Source organism: Mizuhopecten yessoensis, unplaced genomic scaffold, assembly GCF_002113885.1.
Source record: "Mizuhopecten yessoensis strain PY_sf001 unplaced genomic scaffold, ASM211388v2 scaffold3339, whole genome shotgun sequence".
Lineage (NCBI taxonomy): Eukaryota > Metazoa > Mollusca > Bivalvia > Pectinida > Pectinidae > Mizuhopecten > Mizuhopecten yessoensis.
The window spans coordinates 35,478-53,826 of record NW_018404995.1 but is presented as its reverse complement, the minus strand read 5'-3'; the positions used below and the strand labels follow the sequence as shown (position 1 = coordinate 53,826).

The 18,349-nt window shown below is 39.0% G+C and overlaps 1 protein-coding gene across 2 annotated transcripts in view; it reads left to right on the top strand.

Moving 5' to 3' along the window:
• The first annotated feature begins 266 nt into the window (after window positions 1-266).
• The window catches only part of LOC110447364 (5-phosphohydroxy-L-lysine phospho-lyase-like), a 36,869-nt gene continuing 18,786 nt past the window's right edge, over window positions 267-18,349 (top strand). Inside the window, exons 1-5 of one of the 2 annotated variants that reach the window (XM_021492991.1) lie at window positions 267-502; window positions 9,149-9,267; window positions 10,373-10,532; window positions 10,853-10,927; window positions 11,052-11,151. In XM_021492991.1, the coding sequence (XP_021348666.1) occupies window positions 450-502; window positions 9,149-9,267; window positions 10,373-10,532; window positions 10,853-10,927; window positions 11,052-11,151 (507 nt within the window). In that variant the 5' untranslated portion in view covers window positions 267-449. Of the gene's footprint in view, window positions 503-9,148; window positions 9,268-10,340; window positions 10,533-10,852; window positions 10,928-11,051; window positions 11,152-18,349 lie in introns of those variants that run through there. The other variant, XM_021492992.1, reaches the window with a different exon arrangement.

The window sequence follows — 18,349 nt, the reverse complement described above, 5'->3', positions numbered from 1 at the left end:
CCTTTGCATGTATTATAACAAATGGAATAAGACTGAATTGAAAATAAAACTTACAATTGTAAATCACTGTTAAGTTAATTACTTGAAAACAATTACGCTTGCCTTTAATAAATTGGATAAACCAGAGACATGTTATAGCGAGGATGAGCATTTCTTTGCCGGGATATGGATACAGAAAAACATAATAACATATTCTTACTTTCTTCATGACCAACAGTTCACGTTACAGTATATTTCGTTTGCGGACTAATCCCGGTGAGCTTAGATTTCCACGTGGTGTTTGTTTTGTTGTTGGCCCTACTCGAGCATGTTATGGTTCCAAATCGTGTTGGCCAATAACAGAGCGGATACCTTGAGATTGATATTTATAAGTTCCGCCCACATGGGCAGTCAAAATTCCTGCAAGTCTGTCGCATCAACCTACTACAAACGACATTGAGATTAAAATAATGGAGGACATAGCTAAAGAAGAAACCCTTCAGCTTAGGAATAGACATGTCGGGTAAGTTTATTTAAATCAACCACAGTCCGGCACACTGCATCGCCTTTTGGTATTATTCTGTTACATATGCAATGACGTAGCTAGGTCTGCATTTTCACTAACGTTGTTATGTTCATGCGTGTTGACATCGATTTGACCCTTATATTATGTTGACGTCTGCTTGTATTCATTGTTCGATAACTTAATCTTATTCTAAATGTTTGCTTGGCGTTTTACAAATGAGTTATAACGTTAATGATTTAACACGTACATAAATATAAGGTTACACACACAAGACAAAGACACAAGTGTAGTTATAATAGAGCAGACGGAAATGTAAGGGCTGAAGGCCGGACGGCTGATATGGAGGCTTGGTACAATGTATGAACTACGCAACTGGACGGATCTAGAGGGTTTCAGGTCACACCTACCCTTCAACCTACTCCTATAACATAAGAGGCCACTGTTCGGCCTTTTTTTTCTATCGGATATGATTTTGCGGACTGTTACACGCGTGCCTATCAAAAGTATCTCGCCGTGTAAACCTCGCACACTGTTGGAGTACCCTCAATCCAGAATATCCCCCCCCCCTCACTGGATTCCAGACTGAAAGTGGCACTGTATTTACATGTGTAACCATTTATATTTTACCGCACACCATGGCCAATACCTGACAGTATATATAAACTTTACAAGTAACATCATTTTATATTCTACAATATTGGTAATGTAAATACACTTTTGGAGGATATGGTTCAAAACCAGGTCTGGCCTCACTGCATTTTTACACTCTGAACATTTTCGTTGTTTTTCTTTTTTTTGTTCACATACAATGATAATCAATATAATGTAAACAAAAAAGATACTGATTATTTGTTCCTAAAGGTTAAAAAAAGAATATTTTTTTTGCAGTGGTACAGGGATTCGTAAGGAAAATTGCAGAATATACAAATTAAAATTAAAATTAAAACGGCAACATGCTTCACATTATTAGCTCACCTGTCCTTCGGACCAGGTGAGCTTATGCCATGCCGTGTCGTCCGTCCGTCATCCGTCCGTCAACAATTTCATTAAACGACTTCTTCTTAACCACTGATTGGAATTTAACTAAATTTGACTGGAAGCATCCCTAGATGGTGGTGATTCAAAATTGTACAAACAGTGAGGCTGACCCCCCAGGGGGCTGAGGGGCGGGGCAAAAAGGGGGCAATTTGGCTATATTGCTTTAAGCGACTTCTCCTCTGTAACTAAGAGATATATATATCAACCATATTTGACTGGAAGCATCCCTAGGTGGTGGGGATTCAAAATTTTACAAATGGTGGGGCTGACCCCCCAGGGGACTGAGGGGCGGAGCCAAAAAGGGGCAATTAGGCTATATTGCTATAAACGACTTCTTCTGTAGAACTATGCCATGGAAATCGATCATATTTGATCGGAAGCATTCATTGGAGGCAGGGATTCAAAATTGTACAAATGGTGGGGCTGACCCCCCGGGCTAAGGGGTGGGGCCAAAAAAAGTATATTACATGGAAATGGTTGAGTTCCCCACAATATAACCATATATACAATTGCTGAGGACATAGTCCCTAGGCCATAACTTTAAAACGGTTGAGATCCCCACCCCAAAACTATATATATACAAATGCTGGGCATAAAGAGACGAATGCAGTCATTATATTAGAATAGACCCTAGGGTCTGACCGAACCCCTATAGGGACCTGGTTTCTTAGTCACAGCTTGAAAACAGTTGAGATCCCCACCCTATAACCATATATATAATAGCTGAGTATAAAGAGATGAATGCACTTATACTTCCAGGATGGCCTTGGGGACTGCCCCATCCTTGGAGATTTAACCCCTGGGTCATAACTTTGAAATGGTTAAGATCCCCACCCCAAAACTATATATATACAAATGCTGGGCATAAAGAGACGAATGCAGTCATTATATTAGAATAGACCCTAGGGTCTGACCGAACCCCTATAGGGACCTGGTTTCTTAGTCACAGCTCGAAAACAGTTGAGATCCCCACCCTATAACCATATATATAATAGCTGAGTATAAAGAGGTGAATGCACTTATACTTCCAGGATGGCCTTGGGGACTCCCCCATCCTTGGAGATTTAACCCCTGGGTCATAACTTTCAAATGGTTAAGATCCCCATCCCAAAACTATATATACAATTGTTGGGCATAAAGAGACGAATGCAGTCATGAAATTTGAATTGATCCTGGGGTCTGGCCACAACCCTAGGGACCTAGTTTCTGAGTTACAGCTTGGAAACAGTTGAGATCCCCACCCCTTAACCATACATAAAATTGCTGGGCATGAAAAATCTAATACAGATATGCTACAAGGATTGGCCTTGGGGTCTGGCATATTCCCTTTGGAGAATGTTTTGTCATGATTTCTTAGATATCCAGGTGAGCGATACAGGCCCTCTGGGCCTCTTGTTTATAAACAATGTTGGTCAGTCGGTTTGCAATCCTGTCTTACAGTGACATTAACTAAGTAGATACTGTCATCACTGAACAGCACTATCATGTGCCCAGTTTCTATGTCTGTGGAATTATAGCAAACAATAACAACCTACACGTACATTATTAAGAATAAAGAGGGAAATTCACACAAAAACATATAAGGATAATTTTGAACATGATAATTTCAAAGACCTCAGTTAAAACATCAGAACTTACATTTGTATATATGTTATTGGTATACATGTATATTGTCCATTGGCTATATAAAAATACATAGCCAGGTTAACGTAGTCCAAAATAAGGCACTAAGGCTGGTGTCTTTCTAAAAATAGCTCACTGGACTTGTAACATGTCAATCTCATAATTTGCGATCCAACTGAGTGCTGAAAAATGACTCATTTTTTTTTTTTTTATACTTAGGTCATGCAGAACTTTATTTCTCTTCTTCTAGCTGTTGAGAGGAATTCTGACCTCAAATAAAGATAGATGTTGTCATGCGAAACCACTAAAATAATAGTAAAATCCACTGGTAATATATTTTAGCAATAAATAAAAAAGAAATCAAAGGCTAAGTTACCTTGATCGATAAATGAACTTTAGATGATGTGCCATTTGATAAAATTCTGTGATTATATGAATGTGCTAGACATGTTATTAACATTGAAGCTGAAAAGTACAATAATTTTATGGTCAAAGGTCTATGGTTTTACACATATATGCTGGTAAAATATGTTACGCGTACGTTTTACTATGATTTTTGTACTTTCCCGTAGCAACCATCATCTTCTTGTGAGGCCGGTATACCTCTCCACACATGTTAAAGAGAAATAAAACCATGCATGACCTAGGTATATAAATTATCGTCAAATAACATGTCATTTCGTAACATTCAGTTGGGCTGCTTAAGAGATTGACATGTTACAAATCTTGTGAGCAACTTTTATATATATATCAACCTTAATGCTGTATTGTGACTTCATTAAGCTGGTTATGTACCTTTTTAATAGCTCATGTACAAGTTCAATATATTTAAATTACATAAAAATATTCCGANGGGGGTTGAAATTTAGGGTGACTATTACATCTTTTAGGGGGCTTGTTGAACCTTAACATGGATAACCAGACCAAGGCAACCACTTGACAGTTACATTATTTTGCTAAGCATGTATCAAGGAAATGTGGCATACAAGTGTTGCATTGAAAACTTACCTTTTCCAGGTGTTTGTAGCCCACCTGGCGGGAAGACATGACCTTAACCTACTTTAAAGATCACAAGTGTCAAATGTGTTTAAAACCTTTAAGCAACTTAATGAAAAACCAGGAGGCCCAGACTACTGATACTCGGCCATTAGGTACATGTGACAGATTGCTATAAGGATCCTCAAATAAATGACCTTGACTTGCGTTGAGGTCACAGGGGTCAAATATGTAAAAAATTAAAAACAACTTCTTCTGACTAACCAGGAGGCCCATAGTAATGATACTTGGCCAGTAGGTATACCTGGGACAGAGTGCTGTTAAGTTTTCCCAAATAAATGACTGACCTACGTATACTTTTACAGTCAGAGGGGTCAAATATGTAAATATCTTTAAACAAGTTCTTCAGAAATACCAGGAGGCCCTGGGTGATGATATTTGACCAGTAGCATGCTGGAATAGAGAAGTAGTAAGCTTTATTTAGTCTGGAATATTCTTAAGCCAAGTAGACTAAATATATGGAAATATTTAAAATAGTATTTTCATTGAGAATATTTTCCCATGATTGCTCAAATATCCAAGTGAGCGATACAGGCCCTATGGGCCTCTTGTTTTTATTGTTTTCCTATCAAATAAAAGGTAGTAATAAAAGTTCGAAGTGACCTGTTTTTGCCTCATTTCCTGAGAGCTTCTTCAGATATAAAAGAAGTGTCTTATATTTGCTACCCAAATACTGATGACATCAACAGACATGTAGTATGTTCACAGCCATACAGGAAAGATGATAGAGTACAGACAGTGTTCCCATAGAGAAACAGGACCCTGGCAATAGTTGAGTACAGACAGTGTTCCCACAGAGAAACAGGACCCTGGCAATAGTTGAGTACAGACAGTTTTCCCATAGAGAAACAGGACCCTGGCAATAGTTGGAGTACAGACAGTGTTCCCATAGAGAAACAGGAACCTGGCAATAGTTGAGTACAGACAGTGTTCCCACAGAGAAACAGGACCCTGCCAATAGTTGAGTACAGACAGTGTTCCCATAGAGAAACAGGGCCCTGGCAATAGTTGGAGTACAGACAGTGTTCCCATAGAGAAACAGGAACCTGGCAATAGTTGAGTACAGACAGTGTTCCCACAGAGAAACAGGACCCTGGCAATATTTAATGAACAATAATCCAAACATGTGAATGTATTATTCTCCTTTCAACCACATCAGTGATGTAACAACTCATTTCATCGGTAAATAACCATGCATCATTGAAAAATAAATCGTGCATTATGGATGTCATATTCCGTCTTTGTGTATTGCAGAGTTATCTTCTCTTGAGAACAGGTATTGATTGTTAAGTCTTTGGTTTGTGTGAGAAAATTACGTCGTTTTCTCAAAAATTGATGACGTTCCTCTCACAAACAAATGACGTAATAATCAATATCTGTTCTCAAGAGAAGATAACTCTGCAATACGCAAAGACGGAATAATCCAACAAACTTAATGCACTTGTATCACTCCTCCAAAAAGCCCCCCTGTTTTGCTTGTGTAAATATGCGAGCAATATAAGATTTGTCTTGGGCGAATATGCTTTGTTGAATGACGCTAGGTGCATTCATGAAGATATCTATGTATACACATTAAACTGACACAATGTAACCATCCACTGCCTGTGCATGTAGTGTTCAGAAACAATGACATCAGCTGACATTTTGTGTGCGAAGAACTGCAGCTGAATTACATGTTTCAAATACTAGTAGATTATCTAGGTTACGTTGCCGGTTATGCACTGAATAAGAAACAAGTTCAAGTTCATCTTGTGGGAGAATAGATTTGCTTAGATGATGAGTTTGATAGATGTCAATTAAGATACTGGACTTACTCTGTATACACAGTCCATTCTTTGTAGACACCCTGAGTGAAAATGAAAGGCAGCAACGATGGTCTCTTGAGACCAGCAACAAACTTTTAAAATTACAACCGAAACTTAAAACATCTGTTCCCAGTCGGAAAGATTGTAGAAAGGAAGTTGTCCTCTCTTGGCTCCGCACTGGGCACACATATCCTACTCATCCTACTCATTCGTACCTTTTAAAACAAGAAGACCCACCTCATGTCGCGCATGTCCATCACCTTTAATTGTATTCTTTATCTCTAACATGTCGTACCGAAAGTGCTTGTTGCTACAGTATCCTACCCTCCCGGCACAATAACTTAATCAACCGTTGGCCTAACTCACCTGTAACCGTCCATCACTATGCTACAGTATCCTACCCTCCCGGCACAATAACTTAATCAACCGTTGGCCTAACTCACCTGTAACCGTCCATCACTATGCTACAGTATCCTACCCTCCCGGCACAATAACTTAATCAACCGTTGGCCTAACTCACCTGTAACCGTCCATCACTATGCTACAGTATCCTACCCTCCCGGCACAATAACTTAATCAACCGTTGGCCTAACTCACCTGTAACCGTCCATCACTATGCTACAGTATCCTACCCTCCCGGCACAATAACTTAATCAACCGTTGGCCTAACTCACCTGTAACCGTCCATCACTATGCTACAGTATCCTACCCTCCCGGCACAATAACTTAATCAACCGTTGGCCTAACTCACCTGTAACCGTCCATCACTATGCTACAGTATCCTACCCTCCCGGCACAATAACTTAATCAACCGTACTCACCTGTAACCGTCCATCACTATGCTAGATTGGTTCTCTCTACATGTGATATGCAAGTATGACAAATGATGAAACAAACTATAGTTGTTGGATGGGACAGGTTGACTGATTAGGAAGACTAGAATGTCACCTACCCTGTCATACTTTAGTAGTCTCTCTCACAAAGATGTTTTGATAGAACTGGAGTTTTAGCTGACCTAGCATGAAGGGCCAAGTGAGCTTATACAGTAGCACAGCATTTGTCCATCAACTATTATTTTAAAACCGTGCCACATGTCTAGAATAGATGAGTGGATTCTAGGGCCAAGCATACTCTGTCTCTATGTTACGTTGTAAAACACGAAGGTCTGCCCCTTGATTACTAGCTTGTAAAGGGAATACTGTATACAAATTGTTGAGCATGTGACAAGCAGTTGTGTTATACAAGATTCGCATTGTAACTGGCTTTTTCCAGGAGTTTTTAGCTTACCTGCCCTTATTTAGTCTGGAGCATCCTTGGTCCAAGGGGACTCACTTTTGTATGTGATCGATACAGGCCCTCTGGGCCTCTTGTTTAAGTACTTGTCCAAAGACCTGATGTATAATGTTAATAACCAGACAGGTAGGCACACACAGTGTCTGATTAATAGCTCAAGTAATTTTCAACAGATTAACTTCAAATTTTAACGAAAGGTTAACTACCATGAGAGGTCAGGCAAGTTTGATAACCACCATTGTCCGTCTGAACTTTACAGAGTTATGTCCCTTTATTCAATTGCTGAAATGGTGTCCACTCCATATCTTGAGTATTTTTAATGAATTAACTTCATAGGAAGATTAATTACCACGAGAGCTGATCAGACAGGATGGAAAACCACCATTATCCTAATGTAATTTATGGAGTTATGCCCCCTGAATCAATAATGTAAAATATAGTTACGACAATATTTAGAGGACTCCACCTTGTATAAACAGGACAGTGAGCCTTCTTGGGGCAAAAGGGTGAGGTCCAATAGGGGGAAATAAAGTACTTTCAAACCTTACTCAGTCGGTACAGAGGATGTTTGGCTCCACAGCTTCACTACTAAAAATTATGGAAGTTCCCTTTATACCCCATGTACTCTAGATAGGCATAAAGTTGATCAACCTACCATTTATAAATCAGATTGGACAGATTCCAATTTAGAAATTTTTGTTACAGGTTGTCTTTTATTTATCAGCTAGTCTATATTCTAGCTGCTGTACTTATGTAGTAGATACCACTATGACAAACTTTGCACAGTTAGATATTAGTTGCTTCAAGCTAATCACATAAACTGATCGAGATACTGACTATGGATCTAGAATTTTTTAAAGGGGAAGTAAACTCTTGTATTGTAGCCACAGATCGAGTAGCACCACGCATTGTAATATCAGTATAATACTCCTTTATCAATTATCTTGAGGGTTGACCTCAGTTAATCTCATGTGAACATTGGATGGATTAGTAGACTCCTAGGTCAAAGTCCCATGGGATATTGTGTTGTTCTGTTTACCCTGACCAGAGTAAGCCTGCCCCTAATGAGCTAGACTTAGTGACCAGAGGGCAGTCAGAAAGGTCACTAAAGATCTTGCTTTTGGCTTCTGTATCAGGCACTTGGTAATGGGGGTCAGGATGAAGGATTCACTACTGGGTAATATATATCACTGGCCCAAGGTCACAAATGTCTGTTTCTAAAATTTGAAAATGTTCCAGAGCAAAGAAGATGCTAATGTAATAATTTTCATACATTAAAAAAATAAAGTTTTACCAGAATATACACTTGTACACAATTAAAAGTAAAACATCACATATTTACCCATAAACATTTCATACCAGGGGGTATGTACCTATAAAAATCACATATTTACCCATAAACATTTCATACCAGGGGGTATGTACCTATAAAAATCACATATTTACCCATAAACATTTCATACCAGGGGGTATGTACCTATAAAAATCACATATTTACCCATAAACATTTCATACCAGGGGGTATGTACCTATAAAAATCACATATTTACCCATAAACATTTCATACCAGGGGGTATGTACCTATAAAAATCACATATTTACCCATAAACATTTCATACCAGGGGGTATGTACCTATAAAAATCACATATTTACCCATAAACATTTCATACCAGGGGGTATGTACCTATAAAAATCACATATTTACCTATAAACATTATGTATGTACCTATAAACAGTGTAATAATAATCTTTAAACTGTGAATGTATTTATATCTTGTGTTTCTCCAGTAGGATATGTCATAGTGTTGATATCTTGTGTATTTCCAGAGGGGCGTGTAAGTTGTTTTTTGCGTCGGATCCCCTGAAGATTGTGCGTGCCTCTGGTCAGTACATGTATGACGAGCAGGGCCAGCAGTACCTCGATTGTATCAACAATGTGTGTCATGGTGAGTATCTGATACTATATTTATCACAGTGTTTACCAATCTATAACCAACCAAATAGCTATAGCAGACATAGCATCATAAATGCCATCGTCATCATGACATCATCAGGATAACGCCACGGCACAGCAATGTATTGTATCCTTGAGCAACATACTTTACTCCGCTTGTTTCCAGTCTACTGGTCTAGTCTACTTACACGCCCCTCTGGAAATACACAAGATATCAACACTATGACATATCCTACTGGAGAAACACAAGATATAAATACATTCACAGTTTAAAGATTATTATTACACTGTTTATAGGTACATACATAATATGATTGGTAACATTAAGAATGTGGTTANAGACCTACGAACTAGGTTGGGATAAAGCGGTATGTAAGAACCTCCAATTTTTATTATTATTATTATAACATGTATACTGCTGAACCATGTAAGTAGATCGAAGGCTGTTCAATTATTGAAAGATCATATTGAGCTTTTGCATGTACCATTAATGCATGCAAAGAGTACAGTAACTCAAGTTAAAATGTACATTTCTTATATTTATACATGTACGTATATCCACTGTAACCATTTTGAAAAAAATATTGATTTACAATACAAATTTCATCTTGCAATGTATCTTCAGGGATGTGCTATTTTATATTCAGAGTACTGCTGCTACATGTATGTAGTTTGAGCTGTATTTCAATACTGAATATTGAAATTTTCACAAGTCTGAAATGAAACCCACTAGCCTTGGGTGTCAGCCCAGTGGCATATTCTACATCCTTAATCTTACAAAATTGTTATTGCTCAAACAGAAAAGAAATCAACAGGAAATACCGGGGTCAAACCCTTGACCTATCTTTTACCAGTTCTACACTCTACTCATTTGTTTTTCAGGAATTTAAATACACATCTTCAAAATGAGAGTTTCATCTATATAAAAGGTTAGAAAACACTGCTGAGGTGGAAGTCATTAATGATTTGGTGCAGTACTAGTGCTATACTTTACATTAAATGTCAGCTTGGTTAAGTTTTAATACAACACATTATATCTTTTTTTGTGATTTTCTTTTTATCCAGTGAGTGATTAAACAATGTGATTTAATGTTCAGTTGGACATTGCCATCCGGATGTGGTAGAGGCTGGGTACAAACAGATGCAGGTTCTCAACACAAACTCCCGCTACCTACATGACACCCTTGTTCTCCTAGCAAAGCGACTCACAGAGACCATGCCTGGCAAATTATCTGTTGTGTACTTTGTTAACTCAGGGTAAATATTTGCAAAATACTGAGCTTTGTTAGACCACTTGTAATTGACACAATGGCAAGAAATGATTTTGATGAATGTATCAAGTTTCAATACATATGACATACTTTTTAGTTCATTTTCTTACGTATCATGATATCCTTATTACACCCACCTTACAGTTGTTTGCAATTTTGCATGCTTGTGACTGTTTAAATATTTGCAATTGTTATGATGTAACTGCTAATAACCTTAACATTTCAATATAAAACTTCAGAGATAAGCAAGTCGTGACTAGGTTTAAGGTCAGATGAAGTGTACACTAATCATTGTGTGAATTGTAGGTCAGAGGCAAATGATCTGGCCATCCGGTTGGCCAAACATCACACAAGAGGAACAGAAATGCTGACCCTTGACCAGTAAGTTGCCCCTTTATTTGCAAAACTGACCTATCAATTAATATTTTAAATTTAATAAAATTTAATCTTTTTAATGTTTTTGAGAATATTAATCATATTGATGATTACCATTTTCCATTTTCAGCGCTTACCATGGCCATGTTGTTTCTGCATTGGAGGTCAGTCCATACAAGCTAAGACAACAGGTTGATGATTCTCATCCCCCTCCTGACCATGTACACTGGGTAAGCAGATATCACCTTTCTCTTCCTCTCTAATATAACTTGATTATTATGGTCTTGATAAATATGTTAGAAAAAAACCTACTGAGTATAACAGACAACCCTCAACTGACCGCATACACTAAGTAAGCGGACATGCCTTCACCTCCCCCACCTAACTTGATTATTGTATACTGGTTATAAAACACAACCCTCACCTGATCACATACACTGAATATAACAGACAACCCTCACCTGACCAGGAACACAAGATATAACAGACAACCCTTACCTGACCAGGTACACTGGATATAACAGACAACCCTCACCTGACCACGTATACTAGATATAACAGACAACCCTCACCTGACCAGGTACACTGGATATAACAGACAACCCTCACCTGACCACGTACACTAGATATAACAGACAACCCTTACCTGACTAGGTACACTGAATATAACAGACAACCCTCACCTGACCACATACACTAGATATAACAGACAACCCTCACCTGACAAGGTACACTAGATATAACAGACAACCTTCACCTGACCACATACACTAGATATAACAGACAACCCTCACCTGACTAGGTACACTGGATATAACGGACAACCCTCACCTGACCACGTACACTAGATATAACAGACAACCCTCACTTGACCACATACACCAGATATAACAGACAACCCTTACCTGACTAGGTACACTGGATATCACAGACAACTCTCACCTGACTAGGTACACTGGATATAACCGACAACCCTCACCTGACCACATACACTAGATATAACAGACAAACCTTACCTGACTAGGTACACTAGATATAACAGACAACCCTTACCTGACCAGGTACACTAGATATAACAGACAACCCTCACCTGACAAGGTACACTAGATATAACAGACAACCCTCACCTGACCACATACACTAGATATAACAGACAACCCTCACCTGACTAGGTACACTAGATATAACAGACAACCCTCACCTGACCACGTACACTAGATATAACAGACAACCCTCACCTGACCACGTACACTAGATATAACAGACAACCCTCACCTGACCACATACACTAGATATAACAGACAACCCTCACCTGACCACGTACACTAGATATAACAGACAACCCTCACCTGACCACGTACACTAGATATAACAGACAACCCTCACCTGACCACATACACTAGATATAACAGACAACCCTCACCTGACCACGTACACTAGATATAACAGACAACCCTCACCTGACCACGTACACTAGATATAACAGACAACCCTCACCTGACCACATACACTAGATATAACAGACAACCCTCACCTGACCACGTACACTAGATATAACAGACAACCCTCACCTGACCACGTACACTAGATATAACAGACAACCCTCACCTGACCACGTACACTAGATATAACAGACAACCCTCACCTGACCACGTACACTAGATATAACAGACAACCCTCACCTGACCACGTACACTAGATATAACAGACAACCCTCACCTGACCACGTACACTAGATATAACAGACAACCCTCACCTGACCACGTACACTAGATATAACAGACAACCCTCACCTGACCACGTACACTAGATATAACAGACAACCCTCACCTGACCACGTACACTAGATATAACAGACAACCCTCACCTGACCACGTACACTAGATATAACAGACAACCCTCACCTGACCACGTACACTAGATATAACAGACAACCCTCACCTGACCACGTACACTAGATATAACAGACAACCCTCACCTGACCACGTACACTAGATATAACAGACAACCCTCACCTGACCACGTACACTAGATATAACAGACAACCCTCACCTGACCACGTACACTAGATATAACAGACAACCCTCACCTGACCACGTACACTAGATATAACAGACAACCCTCACCTGACCACGTACACTAGATATAACAGACAACCCTCACCTGACCACGTACACTAGATATAACAGACAACCCTCACCTGACCACGTACACTAGATATAACAGACAACCCTCACCTGACCACGTACACTAGATATAACAGACAACCCTCACCTGACCACATACACTAGATATAACAGACAACCCTCATATGACCACATACACTAGATATAACAGACAACCCTCACCTGACCACGTACACTAGATATAACAGACAACCCTTACCTGACCATGGATACATGTATGGCAGACTTCATCTTCCCAAACCCACATAGTTCCAGGCCTCTAGTTTGGATTTGGTTTTGGATGTCTGGTTCATTACCATTAAGTTTTTTCTCCGTGCCTTTGTGAGGCTGGACTGAGGTCATCAACATCTGATGGGCAAGCACTCTAATATTGTAATGAATACAAAAGTGATAAGATGACTGACAGATTGAGATATGGGGCTCCCTATAGAGCATCAGTTCGTGTAGTTAGACTTCTGACTGTCCTTGTGTCCCTGCAGACTACTAGAGTGGAATTTCCACTATACCCAAATTCTGCAGTACTGTGGTCTAATTTCTATGTTATGGTAGCCAAGTACATATGTTTTGCTCATAAAGAGGAAGAAGATTATTGATCCTAGGATCAAACATTCCCTTACCATAGGAAAAACTGCCATTGTCAAAAGTTACTGAATGAAAAGTGTGTTTCTAGCCTTTTGATATTCCTAACCCCTTACAACTAACTGTAGAAGTAGAATGCTACAATGTGTGCCAGAGACCTGAAACCCTCAGAGATGTATACATTTTTGGCTCGGTATGATATAGCCACACTGATCATGATGTGACAGAGGATGTATAATTAATGACATGTACAATACAAGGATTAAATGAAAACATGATACAAATCTACTGGTAATGCTAGTCAGTAATGCTAGACTACACATTATCGATGCAGTCCCTACTGCCTACTTCTAGTGAGATGTTCTCTAAAATTTGAATGGGATATTGATTTTTTTCATGTAGCCTGAATATTTTGTTTGATATCACAGTTAAGTACATTTGTGCAGTTCATTTATTGTGTTGCCTGCGAAAAGCTGGTGACACATAGGTATTGCTATGTCGGCGTCGGTGTCGGCGTCGGTGTCAGCGTCGTCGTCGGCGTCGTCCGCACAGAGGTTTTCGTGCGGTAACTTGAGTTTCCTTGGGCCAATAATACTCAAACTTCATGCAGTGCTTCCTTACGAAACGTGGTTGCTTGGGATTGCTTTTCCGGTCCGAAGGTCAAAGGTCAAGGTCACTGTTACTATAAATAGAAAATCTGTTTTCGTGCGATAACTTGAGTTTCCTTGGCCGATCAAACTCAAACTTCATGCAGTGCTTCCTTACCAAAAGTGCTTGCTTGGGATTGCTTTTCAGGTCTGAAGGTCAAAGGTCACTGTTACTATAAATAGAAAATCTGTTTTTGTGCGATAACTTGAGTTTCCTTGGGCCGATCAAATTTCAAACTTCATGCAGTGCTCCCTTACCAAAAGTGGTTGCTTGGGATTGCTTTTCAGGTCCGAAGGTCAAAGGTCAAGGTCACTGTTACTATAAATAGAAAATCTGTTTTTGTGCGATAACTTGAGTTTCCTTGGGCCGATCAAATTTCAAACTTCATGCAGTGCTCCCTTACCAAAAGTGGTTGCTTGGGATTGCTTTTCAGGTCCGAAGGTCAAAGGTCAAGGTCACTATTACTATAAATAGAAAATCTGTTTTCGTGCGATAACTTGAGTTTCCTTGGGCCGATCAAACTCAAACTTCATGCAGTGCTTCTTTACCAAAAGTGCTTGCTTGGGATTGCTTTTCAGGTTCGAAGGTCAAAGGTCAAAGGTTAAGGTCACTGTTACTATAAATAGAAAATAACTTTCGACATTTTTTCTTGAAATGAAAAGTGTATCTATTTCTTCGTAATCTCCCAGCTATATACATAGCTCTATGAGTGACATTTTGTGCAGTTCATTTATTAGCTCACCTGGCCCAAAGGGCCAAGTGAGCTTATGGCATGGTGCGGTGTCCGGCATCCGTCCGTCCAGCATCAACTTTTTACTTTAAACAACTTCTTCTCAATAACCAAGAGGCACTGGCTGATGATATTTAGCCAGTAGCATGCTTGGATGAAGGGCTACCAAGTTTGTTCAAATGAATGACCTTGACCCACTTTCAAGGTCACAGGGGTCAAATGTCTTAAAATCTTCTAAAAACTTCTTCTCAATAACTAAAAGGCCCAATGTACTGATATTGGGCCTGTAGCATGCTGGGATGAAGGGCTACAACGTTTGTTCAAATACCAAGTTTGTTTAAATGAATGACCTTGACTCACTTTCAAGGTCTCTAGGGTCAGATGTCTTAAAATTTTCAAACGACTTCTACTCAATAACCAAAAGGCCAAGGGTACTGATATTGGGCCTGAAGCATGCTGGGATGAAGGACTGCCGAGTTTGTTCAAATGAATGACCATGACCCACTTTCAAGGTCACAAGGGTAAAATGTCTTAAAATCTTCAAACAACTTCTTTTCAGTAACTAAAAGGCCCAAGGTACTGATACGGGCCTGTAGCATGCTGGGATGAAGGTCTACCAAATTTGTTCAAATGAATGACCTTGACCCATTTTCAAGGTCACAGGGGTCAAATATGTTAAAATCTTCAAAACACTTCTCAATAACCAAAAGGCCCAGGGTACTAAAATTGGGCCTGTAGCATGCTGGGATGAAGGACTACCACGTTTGTTCAAATGAATGACCTTGACCCACTTTCAACCTAATGTCCTTGTTCGACATTCAAGGTCACAGGCGTCATATGTTTAAATCTTTTAATAGGTTCTTATGAATCAAACACTGATATTCTGCCTGTAGCTTTATTTTAGTCCACTTTTAAGATTACAAGTGTGAGATTAATACCTTGTGAGCGATGCAGGCCTATTGGGCATCTTGTATAAATATCAGAGTTTAGATAACACAGTTATACGTACATAGATATATGAGTGACATTTTGTGCGGTTCATTTATGTGTTAAGAGTTCTGACATGGTGACAATTTTAACATTCCAAATATAGAATTGTACTTTTATAGGTAGGTTTATCAGGCATAAACATATGGTGAATGGTATTTATTTGCCATTCAAATCTATTGAATCATTACCTGTCCATGTACAAATGAGAGGGGAAATGAGAAAAGACATTCCATGAGACTCTATAGATGGTTATATATATATTATATGATATATGTATATTTTGGTTATTAGCTCACCTGGCACGAAGTGCCAAGTGAGCTTATGCCGTGGTGCGGCGTCCGTCCGTCCGTCCGTCCGTGTCCGTCAACTTTTCCTTTAAACAACTTCTTCCGAAGAACGGACAGGCCTAGAGTCATGATATTTGGCTGAAAGCTTCGTTGGTAGGAGCCCTACAAAGTATGAGATGACCTTGACCTGTTTTCAAGGTCACAGGGGTCAAATATGTCAAAAACTTCAAATGACTTCTTCTGAAGAACTGAAAGGTATAGAATCTTCATATTTGGCTGATGGCTTCCTGGGATAGAGCCCAACAAAGTTTGAGAATGAAAATTAGTTTGACCTTCTTTCAAGGTCACAGGGTCCAAATATGTCAAATGCTTCCAACGACTTCTTCTGAAGAACTAAAAGGTATAGAATGGTCATATTTGGCTGATGGCTTCCTTGGATAGAGCCCAACAAAGTTTGAGAATGATAATTACCTTGACCTACTTTCAAGGTTACAGGGGTCAAATGTGTCAAACACTTCAAACGACTTCTTCTGAAGAACTGAAAGGTATATAATCGTTATATTTGGCTGGTGGCTTCCTGGGATAGAGCCTAAAGAGTTTGAGAATGAAAATTGGTTTGACCTACTTTCAAGGTCACAGGGTCCAAATATGTCAAATGCTTCCAACGACTTCTTCTGAAGAACTGAAAGGTATAGAATCTTTATATTTGGCTGGTGGCTTCCTGGGATAGAGACCAACAAAGTTTGAGAATGAAAACTAGTTTGACCTACTTTCAAGGTCACAGGGGTCATATATGTCAAAAGCTTCAAATGACTTCTTCTGAAGAACTGAAAGGTATAGAATCTTTATTTTTGATTGATGGCTTCCTTGGATAGAGCCCGACAAAGTTTGAGAATGAAAATGACCTTGACGTTCTTTTAAGGTCACAGGAGTCAAATGTGTCAGACACTTCAAACGACTTCTTCTGAAGAACTGAAAGGTATAGAATCTCTATATTTGGCTTGTAGCTTCCTAGGAAAGAGCCGAACAAAGTTTAAGAATGAAAATGACCTTGACCTTCTTTAAGGTCACAGGAGTCGGATATGTCTAACGTTTAGAACAACTTCTTCTGAAGAACTGGAAGGTATAGAACCTTAATATTTGGCTGGTTGTTTCCTGGGAAAGAGCCAAACAAAGTTTGCGAATGAAAATGACCTTGACTTACTTTCAAGGTCACAGCGTTTAAATATTTCAAACGGTTCAAACTACTTCTGAAGAATTAAAAGGCATAAAATTATAATATTTGGCTGGTGACTTCCTGGGATAGAGCTCACCAAAATTTGGGAATGAAAATAACCTCAACCTACTTTAGAGGTCACAGAGGTCAACAACATTTTAAAGAATTTGTTCTCAAGAGCTAAAAGGAATGGATTCATAAGATTTGTCTGGTAGCATTTTGGAATAGAGCTTACAAATTTGAGAAGGAAAATTACATTGACCTACTTACAAGGTCACAGGGAAAAATATGTCAAACAACTTCTGAAGAAGAAACAAAAAGCATAGAATCTTATAAAAATATTTTGCTGGTAGTTTCAACAGATGGAGCCAACAAAGTTTGCGAGGGAAATAATTTTAGTGCAATATAATATTTAATGAGAATATTTTGCTATGACTGCTTAAATATTCAGGTGAGCGATACAGGCCATCTTGGTCCTCTTGTTGTCTGTGCTACAATAAAGGTCAAAGGTGAAATACCTGTAAATACAAGTGTACTTCAGACTGACTGTGAAGATATCTAACTAAACTTTGTCCAATTGTCCCCATCTTCAGGTTAACAGTCACTCAAACATGGTATTGTAAATGGCCACTGAAATTCTTTGTCATAGGTCACGGGTGAAAGATATGATTTCTGATTATCAAAATGGTTCTAAGGCTGTGTATTCTATCTTGTTCCAACTTAGTACAGTAATTGGGCATGGCAATTAAGGAGGATGAACCTATAAAACACAAGGTTATAGGTCAAAAGTCA